This window comes from Barbus barbus, assembly GCF_936440315.1.
Source record: "Barbus barbus genome assembly, chromosome: 41".
Lineage (NCBI taxonomy): Eukaryota > Metazoa > Chordata > Actinopteri > Cypriniformes > Cyprinidae > Barbus > Barbus barbus.
In genome coordinates, this window is record NC_136719.1 from 3976402 (window position 1) to 3995738 (window position 19337).

Below are 19337 nucleotides of genomic sequence, written 5' to 3' on the forward strand. Positions count from 1 at the left end.
GTGGGATCAAGTATTCCGTGCAGTGTGCTCTGTTGTATACTGCAAATTTTGGCAAATGCAATAGGTCATTAGGGTATTATTGACGTGAATTTCTATGAGTCATATGAAAGATGCTTTACTTCATAGCAGAACATACACTTTCAGTCGTTCATTCATGTGGATATTTTGAAGTGTTTATATATCATCCTGGCAGAGAAACACAGAACCGCTGGGATTACAGATGTCTATATTTAGTGTTTTATGTACATGAATATTGGCAGAAAATCTGTACATGTGACACAGAGATGAGACACATTTACACACACCAGATTCACAAACTGAGATTATACACACACAAACTGACAGTGGGGAAACGCTTCAACAACGTTGACTTTCATATAGATTTAAAACACATTTTTATCACTAATAACTGTTGTCAATAACAAAAAATAACAGTTAAAAAAATAAAACATTAAGAAGTATGAAATAATTTAAAAAGTCTTCTAAACCATGTTTTTAATACAGGGCAGGAGAACGGAGAGAAGGAGTCATGGAGCTACCTCTGCGATGGCTGGTGTAAAAACCAAACTGAACAAACAAATCGAATGTAGACATAATGCAGATAAATGGTGCATGCAGTGGCTAAAAGAGAACTGCAACTCCTCCAAACTCCCATTTCCACGGCATTGAGGATGCAGTACAGGGACTCTTTGCTTAGCAACAGTGATGGCACCCCCTGAGAACAATCCTTGAGGTGCCTAAGGTCGCCTGAGAGCGCCAGACTCGACTCGACTCGGTAATGTAAACATAAATACAGAGGTTGATATCTCACTCTACAGGCAGTTCGGTAACCGCGACACATGCAGCATTAGCATTAGCATTGTGCGCAAGTAGTCAGTCTGCAAAACTCTCCTAAGTAGAATATCACTTCGAGTTAAATAAACTTCTTTTTTTCTCATTATATATATAATATATTTACTTCTGTGCAGAGTCTGTGCTTCGGAGTCTCTGTTTTTTAACAGTACTTCCTTGTTTTCACCAGTTTGCTCTGGTACTTGACTGAGTGGCCGCTGTGTCCCACCACATATACATCCAGGAGGTAGCTCTTTCCCGCCTCGAGGCCTGTTATGGTCTCGGTAGTGACTGCCTTCTGCAGGTTGGCGCTGTGGAAGTACTTGCAAAGCACTTTCTCAGACTTGCCACGGCTCTCTGGTCCAGCACACTGGTTCTGCTCTCGGCGCCGATGCTCTTCGCTGTAGCTTTCGGAAACTTCACGTCTGTAAACACAGTATTTGTTGCGCTCCTGTGTGCCAAGCCAAGCCACGGTGACGGAGGAACAGGTACGCAACTTATCGAAAGCCTTGATGCGGGTATCCTCGGGTAGGGCAGGGAAAGGCTGCTTGCCTCCGGCACGTGTGCTGGCAAGTACTTTCAAGGTGGAGGCACCCTTGCGGGATCCCCTCAGACGAATCAGGTACTTGGCTTTGGGCTTTCCTCGGAGCTGGAACTGACGGACACCTTCCACATTCTGAGAGAGAACAAGTTTCCCATCACGCCGCACCTGAACTTGCACTGCGTCCAGACAGGCATGGACAAAGAGCGTGACGCGCTGGTGAGAGGAGACCGGGGCAAAGCGAAGGAATTTGCTGCCTTTCCTCTTAATGAAGACGTCGGTTACTTTCCCATCCTTGAGCTCCACAGTCTTCTGCTTGGCTTCTTCCTTGGTGCGGGCAAAAGTGCCCACGTACGCAGTACTCATGTTGGTGCCAGTGTTGATGGCGAACACATCAAAGTAATACTGTGTGTCTGGCTTTAGATCCGTCACGGTAAAAATATTCTTGTTGCCTATGCAGATCTTCTGTATGTCTGCCACTCTGGGCTTGGGGATATATGTGCGACTCATCTTGTTGCTCAGAGCTCTGTTGGTGGTGAGGGAACGATCCTTGAAATCATTCTTAGATGGGACAAAACCAAAATGAGCAAAGTCAAAGAGGCTGAAATCCCGACCAGGTTTTGGAGCAATCATGAAGGCATCATCCAAGCTCATCTTGGCCTCAGCTGCGCATAAGCTCTTGAAGTTGTGCTCCTTGTTAATAACCGCACAGTATTGGATCGGCTGGCCCATGATGGAACCAGTAGGAGTGGGCTTCCAGGCCAGCGTGACAGTAGTACGACCCAATGCGGTAACATCAACCCTGGGGTCGTAAGGCAGCTCCGGGTATGGCTGGTCGGACTCGGGAGTTGTGGTAGAATAAATCTTGAAGTTGCTGTCCTTTTCGGTGGAGATGATTTCCAGCTGGTACAAGCCCGAAGAGGAGCTAGTGGAGACGAATGACTCGACGTCATTTCCTTTGTAGGTAAAGAGTTCGGTCCCCTCGTTGGCCGTGACCTGCTGTTTCTGCTGCTCTAGAGGTTCTGGTTCACCTGGGACACAAAAGACACAGAGAGATTCACAAAATTAGACCTTGGGAATGAAGCACAGCGAATCAAAAGATGATGAGGAATTGAGTGTCCCCACAGAACAAACCACAAACATAAAAAACAAGGCCCATTCTGTGGGGGTAAAACTGTTTGGAGATGCACATTTTGAATGATGACTTGTTTAAACCACACACAAACACAAGCCACATAAACTGTCGAACAAATGGATGTACACACTTAGGCTTTCTCTGAACATCAATGACTGAGACATTTAATATTAACTGCCACATAATGACGCATTTCCCTCACCACTCCAAATCCTCTCATCTGGTTGTTTACTTTCCACTTCCTCCCCACACCATTAACATTAACACCACTGGAAAAAAAGAAGCAGCAATTCCCATCTTAACGGAAAGAGCATTGTTTAATTTGTTAATCCTTGTGAGGTAACACAAGGATTAACAGGCTACCTGCTCCCGTGAACGTTAGCCACTCCTCTGCTGTGTTTTGTATCCAAACAACTTTGCAGATCAGAGGATGACTTTCAATTTGCCTTACCAGGGAACTCTAAGCTACACAGAGACGCCTTGTGGCTTCGCTGTTCCCTGAGTTCCTTTCCAAGCTCTCTCCGCTCAGCTGGGCGAGAAAGCATAATATTATGTTTGTCAACCAGAGAACTAAATGAACACGCGTTGCACTCAAAGACTGGCTCCCAGTGGATATATTCCACAAACATGGGAAAAGACTTGTGTATGAGTATTTATTTACTTTGACTGCTGTACCTCAAAAAAAATAACACAAATTAAAAGCACTTCCATGTCCTTGTTTGCTTTTCATTTATAACGTACTCCTGCAACTAACCAGAAAAAAGTACATGAAGTATTGCACAGAAGCAGCTCAAAATGGAGTTCTCACTTATGTTTAAAAATGTCAACTTCGTCTCGGATGTGTCTCCTCAAATTATTTAGGGGAAATAAAATGAGACAATTGTTGATACACTAAGTATTTATGTAGCTTAAACAGTAAAGCATGGCACTGGCAACACTAAGGTCACGGGTTCGATTCCCATTGAATGCCAGGACTGATAGAAACAGAGGTTGTATGGAACGTGAAGTTGCTTTGGATAAAAGCATCAACAGTTTGCATAAATATAAATGCATAGAGATGAAAAACAGGTGGATAGCAAAGTTTAAGACATTGTTGAACTCTTTTCTGAAACTCTAAGGTACTGTGGTCTTTCCCAGGAAAAAAATCTGAAAATGCTGAAGATCCTATAAAATGTTTTATCGGTCGTCTCAAATAGACAGACTGACTAAACTCCAGCTTTCATTCATTCACTTCAAGTTTAATTTGCTTTCCGTTTGATCCCATTGCTTTCTTCAAACAAATGAAATATTGAAGAGATCTCATTTGAAAGGTTCTTTCCTAAGGTCCAGTCCCACCAGAGTGAGTGTGTTTGAGTTATTGCAACTGTGAATGACTGAATGTGTATGAAAGCAAGGAAATCAGTCTGATATCATCAACTGTGACTAATTTGTCTTTCAGGTTCTCCCAATCACAGCCAAGTCACGCCGTAGCAGGACAATCATTACACGGTGTGTAAAAAAAAAAATCTAAATCCTTTTTTGGAAAACCCAACTGTTCAGCAGTGAATGATGGTGGTCTCTGCATTTCATCAGCCAGGACAGCCATGTTGGGCCACAGACTAAGAGGAAGGAGGATACCCAAGGCCTGGGAGTCATTACGGCACAAAAAGTCAGAGATGATCAGAGAAGCTTGTCGTCTTGCAGGGAGACACTCATGGCTTCATGTAAGCTCACACATGGACATGTTCTGTGCATACAGTACGCTTTTGACAGCAGCTTCTGCCCCGATTCGGTCCTATACATTGGGTTTCACAGACATGCGGAACTGAAACCGCAGTGCTGCTCCATGTGTGTGGTGTGAAATACAAGGGTGTTTTGTGGAACTTTATTGATTTATTTTTTAGGATATTGTCCAGATGGAAAAAGAGAGCTGCAGAGAGAGAGTGTGAGGGAAAAGGGAAGAAATGAGAAAAATACCAGGAGGGAGGGCAAAAGAGGAGGGAGTACTGCTAAAAGGGAGAACAAGAGTACAAGCGAGAATTTTGCTTTGAAGACGAATGCCGGTCACAACCTTTTTTTGCTTACAGTGGATGGGAAAAGTGGGAGGAATTCTATGGCTGTGTGATTGAAAGCATGTCTACGTTACATTTCACCAAAAAAAAATCCATTTTGGGGTCATGTTCATTACAGGTTTTGGGAGATTCACCTTATACATCCATATACAAGGTTCACTCCATTTGACTCTTTTTCATTATTGCTTCAGGCTTTTACATCTGCAAACGTTCAGATGTAGTCCATCAGCACATCAAGTGTGCTTACAGTGGGCCCAAATTCACACTTCACAAATACACACTGACACACTAGAACAGGGCTAATGATTGACCATGGTGGAAAACACTGACCCACACTGGACACGCTCCACAGTACTTCACAGAAAACACATATTTACCTGCAGCCATGCTGCTTTTTCAAATAAAACTAGAGTTATTTTTGCATAAAACTTTCCAAGGGGGGGCATCTGTAGGACATTCATTTTGACTTTTGGTTAAATAAATTTGTTGTCTATTCCCTAACTGAAACGGAACCTTATAATGTAAACAGTGCTGCTCCGGCAAGCCATGGGAGAATAAACACAAATTTATTTGCTGTTATAAATTAAAATCTAAGTATAATTTAGGCCTGATAGATATTTCTCTTGTATAATTACTTTAACAGGGAACCACATTTTAGGACAGCTTTAACATTCCGAGCTTAAAATGCTGCATATGAAGGCTGCTCATTAGGTTTTTGAACAGAACTAAAATATTAATATAATATTAATATAAAGTGTAAATAGCGATAGATACTATTTACACTAAGTGAAAATAGCAGTATTTTTAACGATATGTTTTTTACAAATAGCAAATAAGTGCAAATAGCTATAGATTATATTTACATGATGTAAAAATAGCAAGATTTTCTGCTATTTATACTACTTATTGCAAATAGTGGCAATTATCTGCACCTCAGTATAGTAGTACATTATAAAACAGAATGCAATAATAACGTATTGAGTGTAAATTATAGTTTTAATTCAAATTATTAAATGGATGCCACCTTATTGGGACAATAAAGCCCTCCCTACACCTATCCTAACCCTACCCGATAGTTTTATTTTCAACTTTTTGATTATTTCCTTCATTTTTATTGAAAATAAATACCTTTTTGATGTGATATGAAATTTGAAAAGGGAGGAAAATTGTTTGGCAAAAGGCTGGCTCGAACTCTGGTAGATCGCGTCAAAAAGCATGCACCTTACCATCTACACCACTGAAACAGATGCTACATTAGCGTCTTTATTTAGTGTTGACTAACCCAATAACACGTTAGTGGGCTGAGTTAGTGTAAATAGCCCTTGCCAACAAGATGGGCTATTTGCACTTAGTGTAAATAGACACTCCGTTTCTTTAATCCTTTCAGTTTATTTTACATTTTAGTCACAAAGTAGAAATTAATTCTTAATCCTCTAGGATCAAAATTATTCTTAATTTATAAATGACTTCCTTCCGAATCAAGTTAAATAATTTGTTGATAAATGGAAGGAGATACCACTGTCTACTTTAATCATTAAGCTGTATTGAATGACTATGGGAGATGTTCTCTTGTTTCACAGATCTAAGATCGGGTTTTCTAATAATAATTTAGAACGTTTACATGGAAAACAAGTCTTAAATTACTGCAGAGTTGCAACATTGATCGGGAGATTTAATTCGGATACCTGATCCTTCCCCGCTGCGGTCCTCTGGGAGCTCCTGCAACGTCAATCTCCACTCAAGAGGAGCATCGCAAGGTGTCACCGTCACCAACAGAGGAGTGTTGTCTTCCTCCACCATAAAATAGTACCTGCAAGAGCGAGGAAAGTTAGCATGCACTGCAAAAATGACAACAACATAGAAATTACACAGGAAATTAAACCTGACTCATTGTATGTTGTATAGCAGATGTGCTCTTTGCTTGGACTGAATCGCAGTTGATGACTGTGTGAAAACTAGCCATCTGCAGGCAATTATATTTTAAGGTCTTTTTTTAGATAAACACATGCACTCTTTTAGCATAACATTATATAGAAGGTTACATAACAAGGTGTATAACAATACTTTCCACTTTAGGGCCTGAAATAAAAGTGCAGGTCCCTAAGGATAAGACTGCTATTTTAGCAAGGTTATGCATAATGGTGTTGCTAATTTAGCACGCTTGATTGCAGTCATGTTTCGTCTTTAAAAGTACTTGAGATATATTAAAGCACGTCCCAAGACACAATATACTGAAATTAGAACTAGCTGGCCTTTCGGAGACCAGTACCGAATTAGGAGAATATTCCCCAAACACAGCGCTGCTACATTAGCCTTGCTGTCTCAACACATTTCCGCTAGCTTTGTTAGCGTTTTTAGCACTGTGTTAGCATACTTTTGACAATGCGTTGCACATGGGAGATGTCTTATAAAAGGCACACCAAACACAGCTGGTGTATTTTAGCTGTAACCTCTTTCTAATACTATACTGAAATATTAGCTTACTACTTAGTGCAAGTATAGACTGAATACTGCCTACTATTTCTTTAAAAAAATTGTGTGAAACAGAAAGCATCATGTGTTTAAATGAATTACATCACCACATTACGTATATGAATTATATCCATACAGAGAAATGGCAAGTAACACAATGAATTCAATGTGAATTTTTATTTGGAAAGACTGAAATAGTAATATTTTGCTAAACGTACTGTAATAAATAGTGTTTTATTTACAACTATTTTTTTACATTGCATTTCAACTCTCATGGCAGGTTGTAACTATATTACGCTCTGATCAATTTGTGCTAATTTGAATTAGTTTTTTACTTTTACTACTTGAAGGTCAAATTAAGCACATTGCATTGTGGGATACAGCGCAGTGTGCTATGTTGTATGCTGCACATTTTGACAAACGTGTTTAGATATTGCATGAAATATCTACTGTACATATACGTTTAAATTAGTATAAGTAGCATGATACTGTGTTATTCCAAACAGTCTGAGCTTTTAATCAGTCTTTCTGTGAGCAGAAACACCTTTCAACTCCACATTCTGTAAAATAATTATGACAGATGTATGCTAGACTTCTGTGTAATCAGCTATATTTGAGAGCACTGCAGTTCATTAGCAGGACACAACATTGACAGAATCACTGGCATGGACATCAAATGGGAAACGGGGAGATTCGTTATTACTATAAAGCGTTTTAAACTGCGAATATCTCGACCATCTGTGGTATGTATGTGATTAATTCATCCAGGATCCTCAGCTAAAATAACCCTGTAGCCTTTTGCTAAGACCTCGCATATGGTCCAGTTTGACGGACGTGGTGAACACGGTTGATATTCATCCATTTGAGTGCACCTGCTACTCAAAACAATGCTTCATCACACACACACACAGTCGTTTCCAGCATCTCATTCATAATGCATGTCTCACACTCATCTAATGCATTATAGCTATAATAGATCCCATATTTCTTCTTCCCTCACACAAAGACACTTCCACAAATGCACATGATTATAACCCTCCCGTCCCAGGATGTTCAAACTTAAAAATTAGTTTACATGAAGGAAAATTTTAAAACATGAAAAACGTACGCTGCAATTCAACACACAGAAGATCGTAAATAAAGGTGAAGCAAGCAATTTCTGCACCACTATCTTCACCAAAAAGAACCAAATCTAAAACTCCTTTTGAGGAAATATGGGAAATTCTAAATAAATATAAAAAAAAAAAAAAAAAAAAAAATATATATATATATATATATATATATATATATATATATATATATAGTTTTAATCAAATAAAAAAATAACATTTAACTGTCTGAATGTAAAATTGTATTTATTTATTCAATCTTTTGATTCATTCATTCAGGTTTGTGTTAATATACACTAGTTTTAATTACCTTTATATAACTGCTAATATGTAAAGAAAAGTGTGTATGTTTGTGCGATGTATGATCCCACCTTTTCGGTGTATCTCTGAACAGGTATCCGCTGATCTCGGCTCCATCTGGCAAGACAGAAGAGTCATGAAACAGAGCTTTATCCCTGATCTGCATCTGAAAGAGGCCTTCATCACGCGTGGGCAGTTTCTGTCCCATCACCCCCAAGACCAGCAACACCAAACCATAACATCCACACATCCACGTCATCCTAAAGAAAGAGAGAGAGAGAGAGTGAACAGCAGAATGGAATTTCATTCTTAAAAACCAGGCTTCTTTCCTTTTTTCTTTCACATCAACTATATTAGCATCCACATCAAAGCACAATAATGTTCAAACACACTGCGGCTATTGGGTGGATTCTTACTGACTGTCAATGTTTTTATCGTTTATCGTCTGGAAAAAAAATGATTCTGAAAGAATGTCCAATGATACTGTTCCACTGTATTGCTATTGTTATAGTTCTGGTTTGGACTTGACTATTCTCATACAATCTGAATGATTATTAAAACCGTATTAGTTATAGTTCTCGTTATAGTAGACTTTTTGGGGGAAGGGCATAGAAGAAAGCATTTGATTGGACAAAAGTCTGTTTAGTGCAAGATGAGTCATCAATATTTGTGTTCTGTTTTGCCAAAGGAGAAAACAAAATATGCTTATCTGCTGAAAGTGAGTGCATTAATTATGTAAGTTCAAGTAATTCAACTTCAATTTAGATTTCATGTAGTCTTTAAAGCTGGAGAATCAATCCATCAAGTTAAGGACATTTAAACCATTAGTAGAAGTTAATGACTGTTTAAAAACTCTAATGGAGGACAGTGAAATCCTTCCATGATGTCCTTATTCTAATCTAAAAGAACAGAAAGTTAATCTTAACATTTAGCTAAATGACTGAACTCCACCATCACGCTACAACAAATAAACAAACTACAAGATATTTGGGATAAAGAACTCAAATTAATGTCCTCACTGACCACCTTTGAAGTTCTGCTGCTTTTTTAACTCAAGGGGCAGGACAGCTGGGGTAAAAGACGGGTACTTGGCGGTTGATACTGCACGCAAACAACATCCAGCAGCTTATGAGAACATCCCACTAAACATTGGACGTCGGATAGACGTGCAGATCATGTCTATATTGGGTCCGTCGGTCCATGACCAATTCTGGACATCTATTCGACGTCCAAACTAGGTCCACTATTTGGACGTCCAACCATGACCCAACTTGGACGTCATTTTGACGTTCAACATTTGACCTAATCTGGCTTATTTTTTGGACGTCATTTGGACGTCTATGGCAGTTGTGATATACACATTAGACGTGCGGTAGACGTCGAAAAAAGACGTCGCCTGGCGTTACAAAACAACCCCATCAATGGACGGAAATTGGACGTCCAAAATGACATGGAAAAGACGTCACTACGACGTCACATTGCGCAGTGGGATCCAGGCACTCAGAGACACTCACAGATGCACACATCTGCTCATTGAACACACACACACACACGCACACACACACACCCTCACTAATCACCGTTTGAATGCCTGTGTAGAGTCCGAGCTCACAGTACAAAAATATCCATGTCTGGTTGGTGTTAAACACCTGCGTGTAACTATTCACAGATTTTCATTCTCACTGATCTGCTGCATCTGTCCTGTGCACTTTTTACTCCATTTTGAAGTGAATGACAAACAGTAGATTTTATAAGTAGTAGTATTATTACTGTTATTATTACTTTGGTTAAAATTTTGAAATTGAGCCCTTAGAGCAGATATTAAACAATAGACAAATTACTGCCCAAAAGTCTGAGGTCGATAAGACTTTTTGAAAGAAGTTTCTTCTTCACTCACCAAAGCTCTTTTATTTGATCAAAAATCAAATAATAGTTTTACAATTTAATATATCTGTTTTCTATTTGAATATATTTTAAAATGTAATTTATTCCTGTGATCAAAGCTGCATTTTCAGCATCATTACTCCAGTCTTCAGTGTCACATGATCCTTCAGAAATCATTCTAATAGGCTGATTTGCAAAAAAAAAAAAAAAGGATTCTTCAGGATTTTTTTAACAAACTGAAAGTTAATTTATTTGAAATAGAGATCTTTTGTAACATACATATCTTTTCATGCATATCTTTACTGTGATTTTTAAAAAAAAATGCTCAGACTCAAGTCTGGTCACATGTAGTGCTTAATTATGTTAGTCTGTGCTTAACTGACTTTCATTGTTCTGGAGTGGGTAAGACCGCACAAATGTGTTACAGTGAGCTAAGTTTATGTATGCTGTTCTGAATTAGACTGTGATGAACCCGCTTAGAAAAAGCTGAACTTGGTTCATTTGTGCTGGTCCGGGTCTGGCTGTGTTGGGCTACACTCTAGGCTGGATTTGGCTTTGCAGTGATCACATGATATCCTCTTTCCATTGATTTGGTGCCATTGATTGGAGCTGAAGGCAAAGCCCAAACCCCCTGATATAATCAGGCTAATGATGGCAGATTAGAGCGATACTCCACTGTCATTAACAGCAAGTGAGTGCTTGTCCTCTTAACGAACTCTCCAGGAATCCCTCCCCTCCTGCTGTCTTTATTCCCACTTTTCTTGACCTCCTTCACTCACTCTTTATTTGCCAGGCTCAGATGGTACTCTCTCTTTCTCCTCTTCCGCTTTCATTCATTGTTTATCTTTCTTTCACGTGCCTTCCTCTTGCCTTTCTTTTAAAAGTTGCACATTATCACTTCCCCCCTCCTTTACACGTAGTCTTTTCACTTCAGCCAATCACAAAATGTATTTAACTGCATTTGCACACAAAGCACTGCCTTTATCATGCATTACATTTCCTCTCCTCTGTCTCCCACAACAAGAGAGCACTGCTTTCTCTTGTGCTCTGATGGTCTAATAGGATATTCTCATACAGAAAAGTGATGCTCTCTCTTAAGGACTCATCTTGTATTGTTAAATAGGTATATGAGGATATAGATATGCTGGATACTTTGAGGACATGTTTCAAACACTTTTGGATCAGACTCAAGTCTGTTTGGTTGTGGTGAAACTGATTTTCCAAACTCGGCTGTGGTTTTGCTTTGTTAAAAGTGGTCTGGGATAACTTAGGAGTGTGTGAAATTTGGTATGGTTCGCAACTGGTATGAAAGCAGTCCATCTTAATTAACAGTCATGTAGTATACAAGGATATCTTCTAGTCCAGATCAGTGATTTAACATAACATTTACTAGCAGAAACGCAGCCTAGGCTTACATAAATTAAGTCAGCGTTCACTGGAGAGCTCTGAAGTGAATTGGGAAAACAAAAGTGTAGATTGCGACTGGGAAGATCTCTTTGGATGTGGTTACAGAACATTTGCCACAAATTCCAATTTACAAACAAGAGGAGAAAGCAAAGAAACACAGGAACATGGATTTCCTCTGCAACTCCGTCAGGTTTGGATGCAGTTGTGTTTCCCAGAGCAGAAAGCAGTTCTCTTTCTAAAATAAAACTTCAAAACAAAGCCCCATCTGGAACAAATAAAACTAATGTTTAATTAGAGCTGGGGAGAATGTCTGATCGTAATTTGGGGGAGGATAATTTGAAGGCAGAGTTGGCCGCAATCGTGTCAACTTTGTGTTGCTCCTTTTAATTTTTTTTCTGCATTCATTTGTTTTTACCAAACTTTTTTCCTGTGACAGAAACGGGTTTATTTGGGTCCTGGATCACTTATGCACCATGTACAAATCTGAGATGTGTGATGAATTGGACCTTGAAGTGGTTTCGGGAGAGAGTGTGTTGCGGCAAGGTCGTAGAGTCAAGTTCATAATGTTAAACAGCTTAAATCCTTTGAACGCAACAAGCTGTAATGTTTGAATTATCGTCCTCAAAATGCTCTTAATAATCACGTGCGAGTAAAACGACAATGTGATGGTGCTATTTGACTTTAAGTAATTTACCTCTTTTTAACCTCTTTAATTATCATTCTATGATCTAAAGAGCCATTAGAGATAATTCTGCAACACAAATGTATTTCAAGAATCTTGTGTCAGGTGTTTCAGAAACATCTGGCTGCATTCCACTCTGGATAACACACAATTTCCTTTGGTTACAATTCTTCTAATTATCTCTCTAGAGACAGAAATGCCATTCTCTTCGAAATATGTTTATCCAAATCAGATAAAATAACCATTCATCTCCACTGGGAGTCTAGAGGCTTTAGGCAACAGTCTGACTGATTGATCAACAATTAGGAGCAGATAATTCAGCCTGTCGTTAAATGATTTATTCAGTCTGATTAATAGACTGATTAATTGCCACAGGAAGTGTTAACGCGCAAGGTGAGACAGGGACTAACAGGCTCAGCCAGGGAAACACACACACACACACACACACACACAGATGAGTAGCACATGTACATGAAAAGCAGCACTACTGACAGGGTGAAAACACACATCGCACCAGAGCAGCTACCACCTGTCAATCAAACCGCAGTGGCCCGGGCCACAAACAGCGGAGAGCCATCATTACCACGCTAACCTGTGTGGGGGTGTCACTTCTGACTCACTCGCTTTCTAAACATGTATGACTGCACATTTACACACACATACACACACACACATGCTGCCTCCTTACTGGCTCTCCTCCCTATGGAGCTCAGTGTCACATATGTGAACTCTCCTATATCACACCAGAGCTGCAAAAGCCTTCACTTACACCGAGATAAGGGAAACATTATAGATTATGTTTCAACAGAGGCACGACGCCCTGAAACTGGAGAATGGGTGAGTTTCCCTCAGCTTATGTCAGCGCTTCCCAAAACCTCTGAACAGACATTTAATGTGAGCTTTGTCCCCTGGGCTCCTCACGGCCCTGTCATGCATACATACGGAGCCCGAGCTGAAAATCTAAAGACAGGGGGAAGAAACCAACCTCAACAGTGGAACACAATGGGGACAATGTTGGATTTTGTAGAGCCGTTTTATTCAGTGCAGCTCTGACAAGAGTCAGTGGTTAGTCCATCTATTCTGACAATCCCCATCCTGCTACACCAATAAGCCAAGCTATGCCATCCAATTTATTATTTTTTTTTTTTGGTATAACCCACTCAAATATGATATTCATAAACCAGATTCAAAACCACATTCAATAAATATCTCTAGTTTAATTTTCATCATTTGCGACATGTCATGTCCTGCACCTGGAGGGACACAATCCTGCAGAGTTTGGCTCCAATTCTAATTAAACACACCTTTATCTGCAAATCAAGGTCTTTAGGATTCTTAGAAACTCCCAGGTTGTATCCAAAATCACATATTATACACTTATGTAGTGCAGTTGTTCACAACCATGCTCCTGGAGCCCCCTAACACAGCACATGCATGTCTCCTTTCTCCCACACATCCATTTCAGGTCTTGGAGTCTCTACTAATGAGCTGATGACCTGAATCAGGTGTGTTTGATTGCAGTGTTGAGGGGCTCTAGGAATGTGGTTGGGAACCACTGATGTAGTGCACTGTTCGAGGGGACAGCCATTAGTAGTGGTGTCTGGAACCATATAGTGGACATTATTGACTGCAGTCATTCAATCACATAATGCACCTCAATAATGAATGTACAACCTATGTACACTTAATGACTAGTAGCTAGAGAAAACCCATGCATTGTGAGCATCATGCGAATTAATTACCTCATCTTGCCAGAAGATGCCATCTTCAGCACTCAGAATTCACACAGAGTCCGAATTCACTCATTTGTTTTCATTCACTCATTCGGTGGACTATATCAGTGCAGTGCTTCCCAACCACATTCCTGGGGCCCCCCAACATTGCACATTTTGCAGATCTCCTTTGTCTGACACACCCATTTCAGGTCTTGGAGTCTCTACTAATGAGCTGATGAGTTGAATCAGGTGTGTTTGATTGCAAACTGCAATGTTGGGGGGCCTCCAGAAACATGGTTGGGAAAGACTGCATTAGATGAGTATTGTAGGGAATAGTGAATAAGGGTAAACGGCAGGGCTCTTCAACTCTAGGGTCAATGTCCTGATGAGTTCAACCCTAATCAAACACCTCAAACAAGCTACTCGCAGTGTTACAAATTAGAGACAGGTGTGTTAAATTAGGGTTATAAATAAAGTCTGCAGGACGCTGACCCTCCAGGAGTGGAGTTAAATAGCCCTGGTATAGGGGATGATTTCAGATACAGCCACAGGCGAGTATGTTGGGGCAGTTCAGAATTAAACCCTGCAGGACATTGTCCCTCCAGGAGCAGCATTGGACATACACGGTAGTATCAGCTGTGTCTCAATTGCCTTATCATGTGGTATTTGGTTTGTATTGAATGAGTGTTCACGCAAACAGCCACTATGTGTCCTTCTCACCTCAAATGTTATGATCAGCAATTTAGAGCTGAGGTGCTTGACATGTACTTTGGCTGTGTCTTTATGCCAATCCTGAACTGCACTGGTGCTCTTGGACAGCCAAATGGCACAATGACTAATTGTTAGAGGCCTGTTTTGAGAGCTGAAGTCCAGCACTCCTCTGTGGACACTTGGCTGTCTGCTGCTTGTTTACTTTGGCAAGGACCCAGAACGGCATTTGTTGAGTAAAATCTTTGAAGATATTTGTGTTTTTGAGGCACATTTGAGACAGACACAGAGTAGCTGTGAAGTGTAACGTCTCCAGGCGATTTCAATTAATAAAGTCAAACCTACTCAAGAGTGTCCAGATGTCCCACTCTAAGTATCCTCACACAGGTCTTTATCTCAGGACTCCCAATTAGTACAAAGTTTGGGAATGTTCTTCAGGCAGCTGTGCTGAGGGTGTAGGGGCCACTTCCTCCAAGTGCCACACAAACAGACCATTGAATGGGAAGGCCCCTGACTGATTTTCACATCATTGCTATCTTTGTGAGAAGAATTTGAGATCTCACAGGACAATTTGTCCTCCTCACCCCACCCATACGAGCATATCTAAGAAAGCGCACAAACGGGCATGCTGGGAAATAAAGAAGCCACTGCCGTTTATTTATCATCTACCTACCGAGAATGAAAATGATCTTATGTGAGTGGCGTTGTTTGCGTGTTTTGCCGACAGGACGCTCTGAATGAACCATCTCAAACTGAATTTGAGCTCTGAAGCTTTGCGAACAAACAGATATGGAAATGAAAGAGCAGGGGGTCACAAAAAGTTCGAAAAGCTGCGATTAAATCCCTGGTTCTCCACAACAGGACATGACACACAGTCACGTCAGACCCCACAAAGACCAGCGTGAGGACGACTGTATCTCCGCATCGGACTGTCACTCCGTCGGACACACAAATGGCTGTTGCAACAGTGGCGGAATTCTTTCGCTGCCAGAGTTTTCATATGCAAATAAGGGTTTAGATACGCTATGCAACACAGACCTTCCCGTTCTTAGACTTTTGTTCCTGTTTCATTCTTTCCGAGAGAGGATGGGAGGCAGTGCAGCTTGGCTTCGCCGCTAAATACAGTCATTCAAATTCCCTCATTCTGAGTCTGCCTTTCATTACGTCTCCCAGCCCAGAGAAAAATATCACTCTCACCAGGAACCACATCAGGTAGCCAGCAATCCACTTCGTAGTTGTTTGTGTCTGATAGGAGACTAATCCTTGCAATCCCATCGGAGAGATTAAAAAATCCACACAATTTACTATTCAAATTCGAAAAGAAAAGGATGCAAAGGGAACGAGACATCGCTGCATGCTACAGATTGGCAGCTGAAGTGAAATTTCAAGCAAGTGACATGCAACAATTTTTCATCTTTAAAGAGCTACTTTTATTATCGTATAGTGATTATTCATCATGCAGTTTTTATGGGTTTACATTAATACACACAGAATATTTGTACTTTTAAAAAAGTAATTAAACACACTATTTAAGTAAACTACAAAGCTGATTAAAATGGAATTTGTGAGATATGTTTGTTATGCTTTTCAGTGCTGACAACTAAATATTCATCAAATGTTAAATGTCTTATTATTATCTTATTAATAAATGTCTTATTAATGAAACAATGTAGATTATGGTTGTTTGGATTTTTGTGAATACAATTTAAAAACTAGTCCACTTGAAACTTAAATTGAGTACTCCAATTCTAAAATATACACTTTCGCTTATTCATTCAAAAACTGTAAAATTAACCTTAAATCTTGACGTTGAAAAGTGGCACTGCTTAAACCAGAGAAAAACGCAGACTTGTGCAATAAGTTGTTCATGTCAAACCATTCATCTCTCTAAAGCAAAGGACAGTTAATTTCATAAAGCAGTCATGCAGACACGGCAATGCAGTTTTCATTGTTATGCTGATGATACTCAACTATATATATCAACAGGACCAGATGAAACTTTTCAACTATCTAAGCTAATAGATTGTGTAAAAAATATAAAAAGATTGGATGACCAATAATTTCCTCCTATTAAATTCAGATAAGACAGAGATATTACTTATTGGACCAAAAAACAGTACACAGAATCTCTTGGATTACAATTTGCAACTAGACGGATGCACTGTCACGTCCTCTAAAGTCAAAAATCTGGGTGTTATTTTAGACAGCAACTTGTCCTTTAAAAATCATATTTCCCATGTTACAAAAACAGCATTCTTCCATCTTAGAAACATTGCCAAGCTTCGAAACATGCTACCTGTTTCTGATGCAGAAAAGCTAGTTCATGCATTCATGACCTCTAGACTGGACTATTGTAATGCACTGCTAGCTGGTTGTCCTGCATCTTCAATAAACAAGCTACAGATAGTCCAAAATGCAGCGGCTAGAGTTCTTACCAGGTCAAGAAAATATGATCATATTACCCCAATTTTACAGTCTCTGCACTGGCTACCTATTAAGTTACGTATCATTTACAAAATATTATTACTTGCCTATAAGGCCCTAAACGGTTTAGCTCCTGTGTACCTAACTCATCTTCTACCACGCTACAATCCAACCCGCTCCTTAAGGTCGCAAAACTCTGGACTTTTGGTAGTACCTAGGATAGCAAAGTCCACTAAAGGAGGTAGAGCTTTTTCACATTTGGCTCCCAAACTCTGGAATAGCCTTCCTGATAACGTTCGGGGTTCAGACACACTTTCTCTGTATAAATCTAGATTAAAGACACATCTCTTTAGCCAAGCATTCACATAATGCATCTTATAATCTTGTACTGCAGTTATATCTGATCAAATGTACATTATTATTATTCTTTAGCTTGGGTTGAACAAATCATTGTTGCTTAGATGGAACAGCAGCTACGCTAATTATGTCTAATATGGTAACTAGGAATGACAAGCTTCAGTCTGGATCCAACCCTTAAATGATCTGAGATTACCGAACACCTGAGAAATGATAATGCCAACCCCTCAGAGGACCTCAGAGGATGCCAATACTCAGACAACATACAGAATTACCAAATTTGCCATAAGTTAAATATATTAAGGTTCTGCAATATATAAATATATTGTGTAAACTTAATTTCCTGTCGAGCTGCTTTGCAACGATTTGTCTCGTAAAAAGCGCTATACAAATAAACTTGAACCTGAAACTTGAACACGGGCCAAAAAAAAAAATCGCATCTTGCAGGTGCTTTTATGCGTTACTGTTTGGAGAAGTTCCTAACAAACAGATATTTAAAGAAAACTCCCCATATGCTTTTGCCTTGAGCGGAGACAGAGACGTTTAACACTTTGAAAGACTGAATAACAGGCGCACAATTGAGAGGGCGAGGACGAGTTGTGATGAATTGCGTCTGGCGGATGGGAGCGCATGGGAACCGCGTCTCCAACACAATGTCCAAAAACTCCCATCACACCTCCTCTGAGATCCAGGCGAATGTTAAAAGAGCCTGCGAGCACGGGCTTGATGGAAAGGTGTTTGAAATCGTTCACTTCCAGGAGTTTGCAGACCGCAAAAGCCCGTCGCTCTTGTTCTGGCAGAAGGTTCAAAGAGCGCGGGGAGTCCCGCTCCGTTTCCCCGTGACTGCAGAAGTGTTTCAACTCTTTCATGAGGCTTGAAAGCATTTAGGAAATGCAAAGGCATGTACCTCTGAGCAATGTCTCAAAATAGTGCAAATGATCCCGAGAGGTTTCAAACGCATGGCCTCATGCGCGCATTTGCTATGAACGGGCAACTAAAACCTAAAGTCAATATAGGCTAACTAATACATCAATTTTACGTGAAGTTCCTTACCTTGTTCTTTTGGGTTAAATCACTCCAGTGCGAAAGTGTTTTGACAGAAATGTTATTTGGCTGTGTGTGTTGTCTTCCAGCAGCGCAAACTTGTCTGAGAACAAAAATGGAAATGCAGGGAGTTTGTTGGAGAAAGTGCGCTGAAGTTGTTCCTGCTAGATTCCTTCAGTTTCTCCCGTCCCAAAGTTGATGTCTTGTCTTCGTGGGTATCCTGAGTTGTTCTCCTCTGTAGAGACTGAGAGTGAAGTGAGAGTCAGACTGCTGTGAAGTGTCTCTCTCTGAAGACCTGCCCACTCATCTCACACAGCGCACAAACACACGCTCCTGCACGAGTCAACAGTCAAGCTTCAGTGGCATCAGGACCTGACACTGACAAAGCCTCAAGTTACAAAGTTGCATTGTCTTTTTAAGTTCAAGTCAATTAAATTAAGTACATTTTTGTATCGTTATAAATAAAAGTTTTTTGTGTGTGTGTGTGTGTGTGTGTGTGTAGGCTATATAGATACAAATATATACAAATCGTTCAATATAAATCCAAATATATATTGGTACTTTGGATATCTATTTTTCTTAAAAGTAGTTACATTAAATACAGTTAAAAAATGAGTATAAATTGGAAGTAGGCCCTGTATACAAATATAGTTTATGCACTTTATATTATGTATAGT

At 39.9% G+C, this 19337-nt stretch overlaps 1 protein-coding gene across 1 annotated transcript; it reads right to left on the minus strand.

Annotated features, from left to right (window-relative positions):
* Positions 1 to 159: 159 nt before the first annotated feature.
* On the minus strand, positions 160 to 18957 carry LOC306860990 (protein NDNF-like). Its single transcript, XM_079403035.1, has 4 exons — positions 18670 to 18957; positions 8511 to 8699; positions 6244 to 6368; positions 160 to 2403 (listed from the first exon to the last, which is right to left on the minus strand). The coding sequence occupies exons 2-4, from the start codon at positions 8696 to 8698 to the stop codon at positions 995 to 997; spliced, it is 1722 nt and encodes a 573-aa protein (XP_079259161.1). The 5' UTR covers position 8699; positions 18670 to 18957; the 3' UTR covers positions 160 to 994.
* Between the last annotated feature and the right edge of the window lie 380 nt (positions 18958 to 19337).

What these genes read in the sequence shown, in the direction of transcription:
- LOC306860990 (XM_079403035.1), bottom strand. Translation starts at nt 8,698, where the DNA reads ATGACGTGGATGTGTGGATGTTATGGTTTGGTGTTGCTGGTCTTGGGG. An exon ending in TTCAGAGATACACCGAAAAG is followed by an intron (nt 6,369 to 8,510) that starts GTGGGATCATAC and finishes TCGCTCTTGCAG; the next exon opens with GTACTATTTTATGGTGGAGG. An exon ending in CCGCAGCGGGGAAGGATCAG is followed by an intron (nt 2,404 to 6,243) that starts GTATCCGAATTA and finishes TTTGTGTCCCAG; the next exon opens with GTGAACCAGAACCTCTAGAG.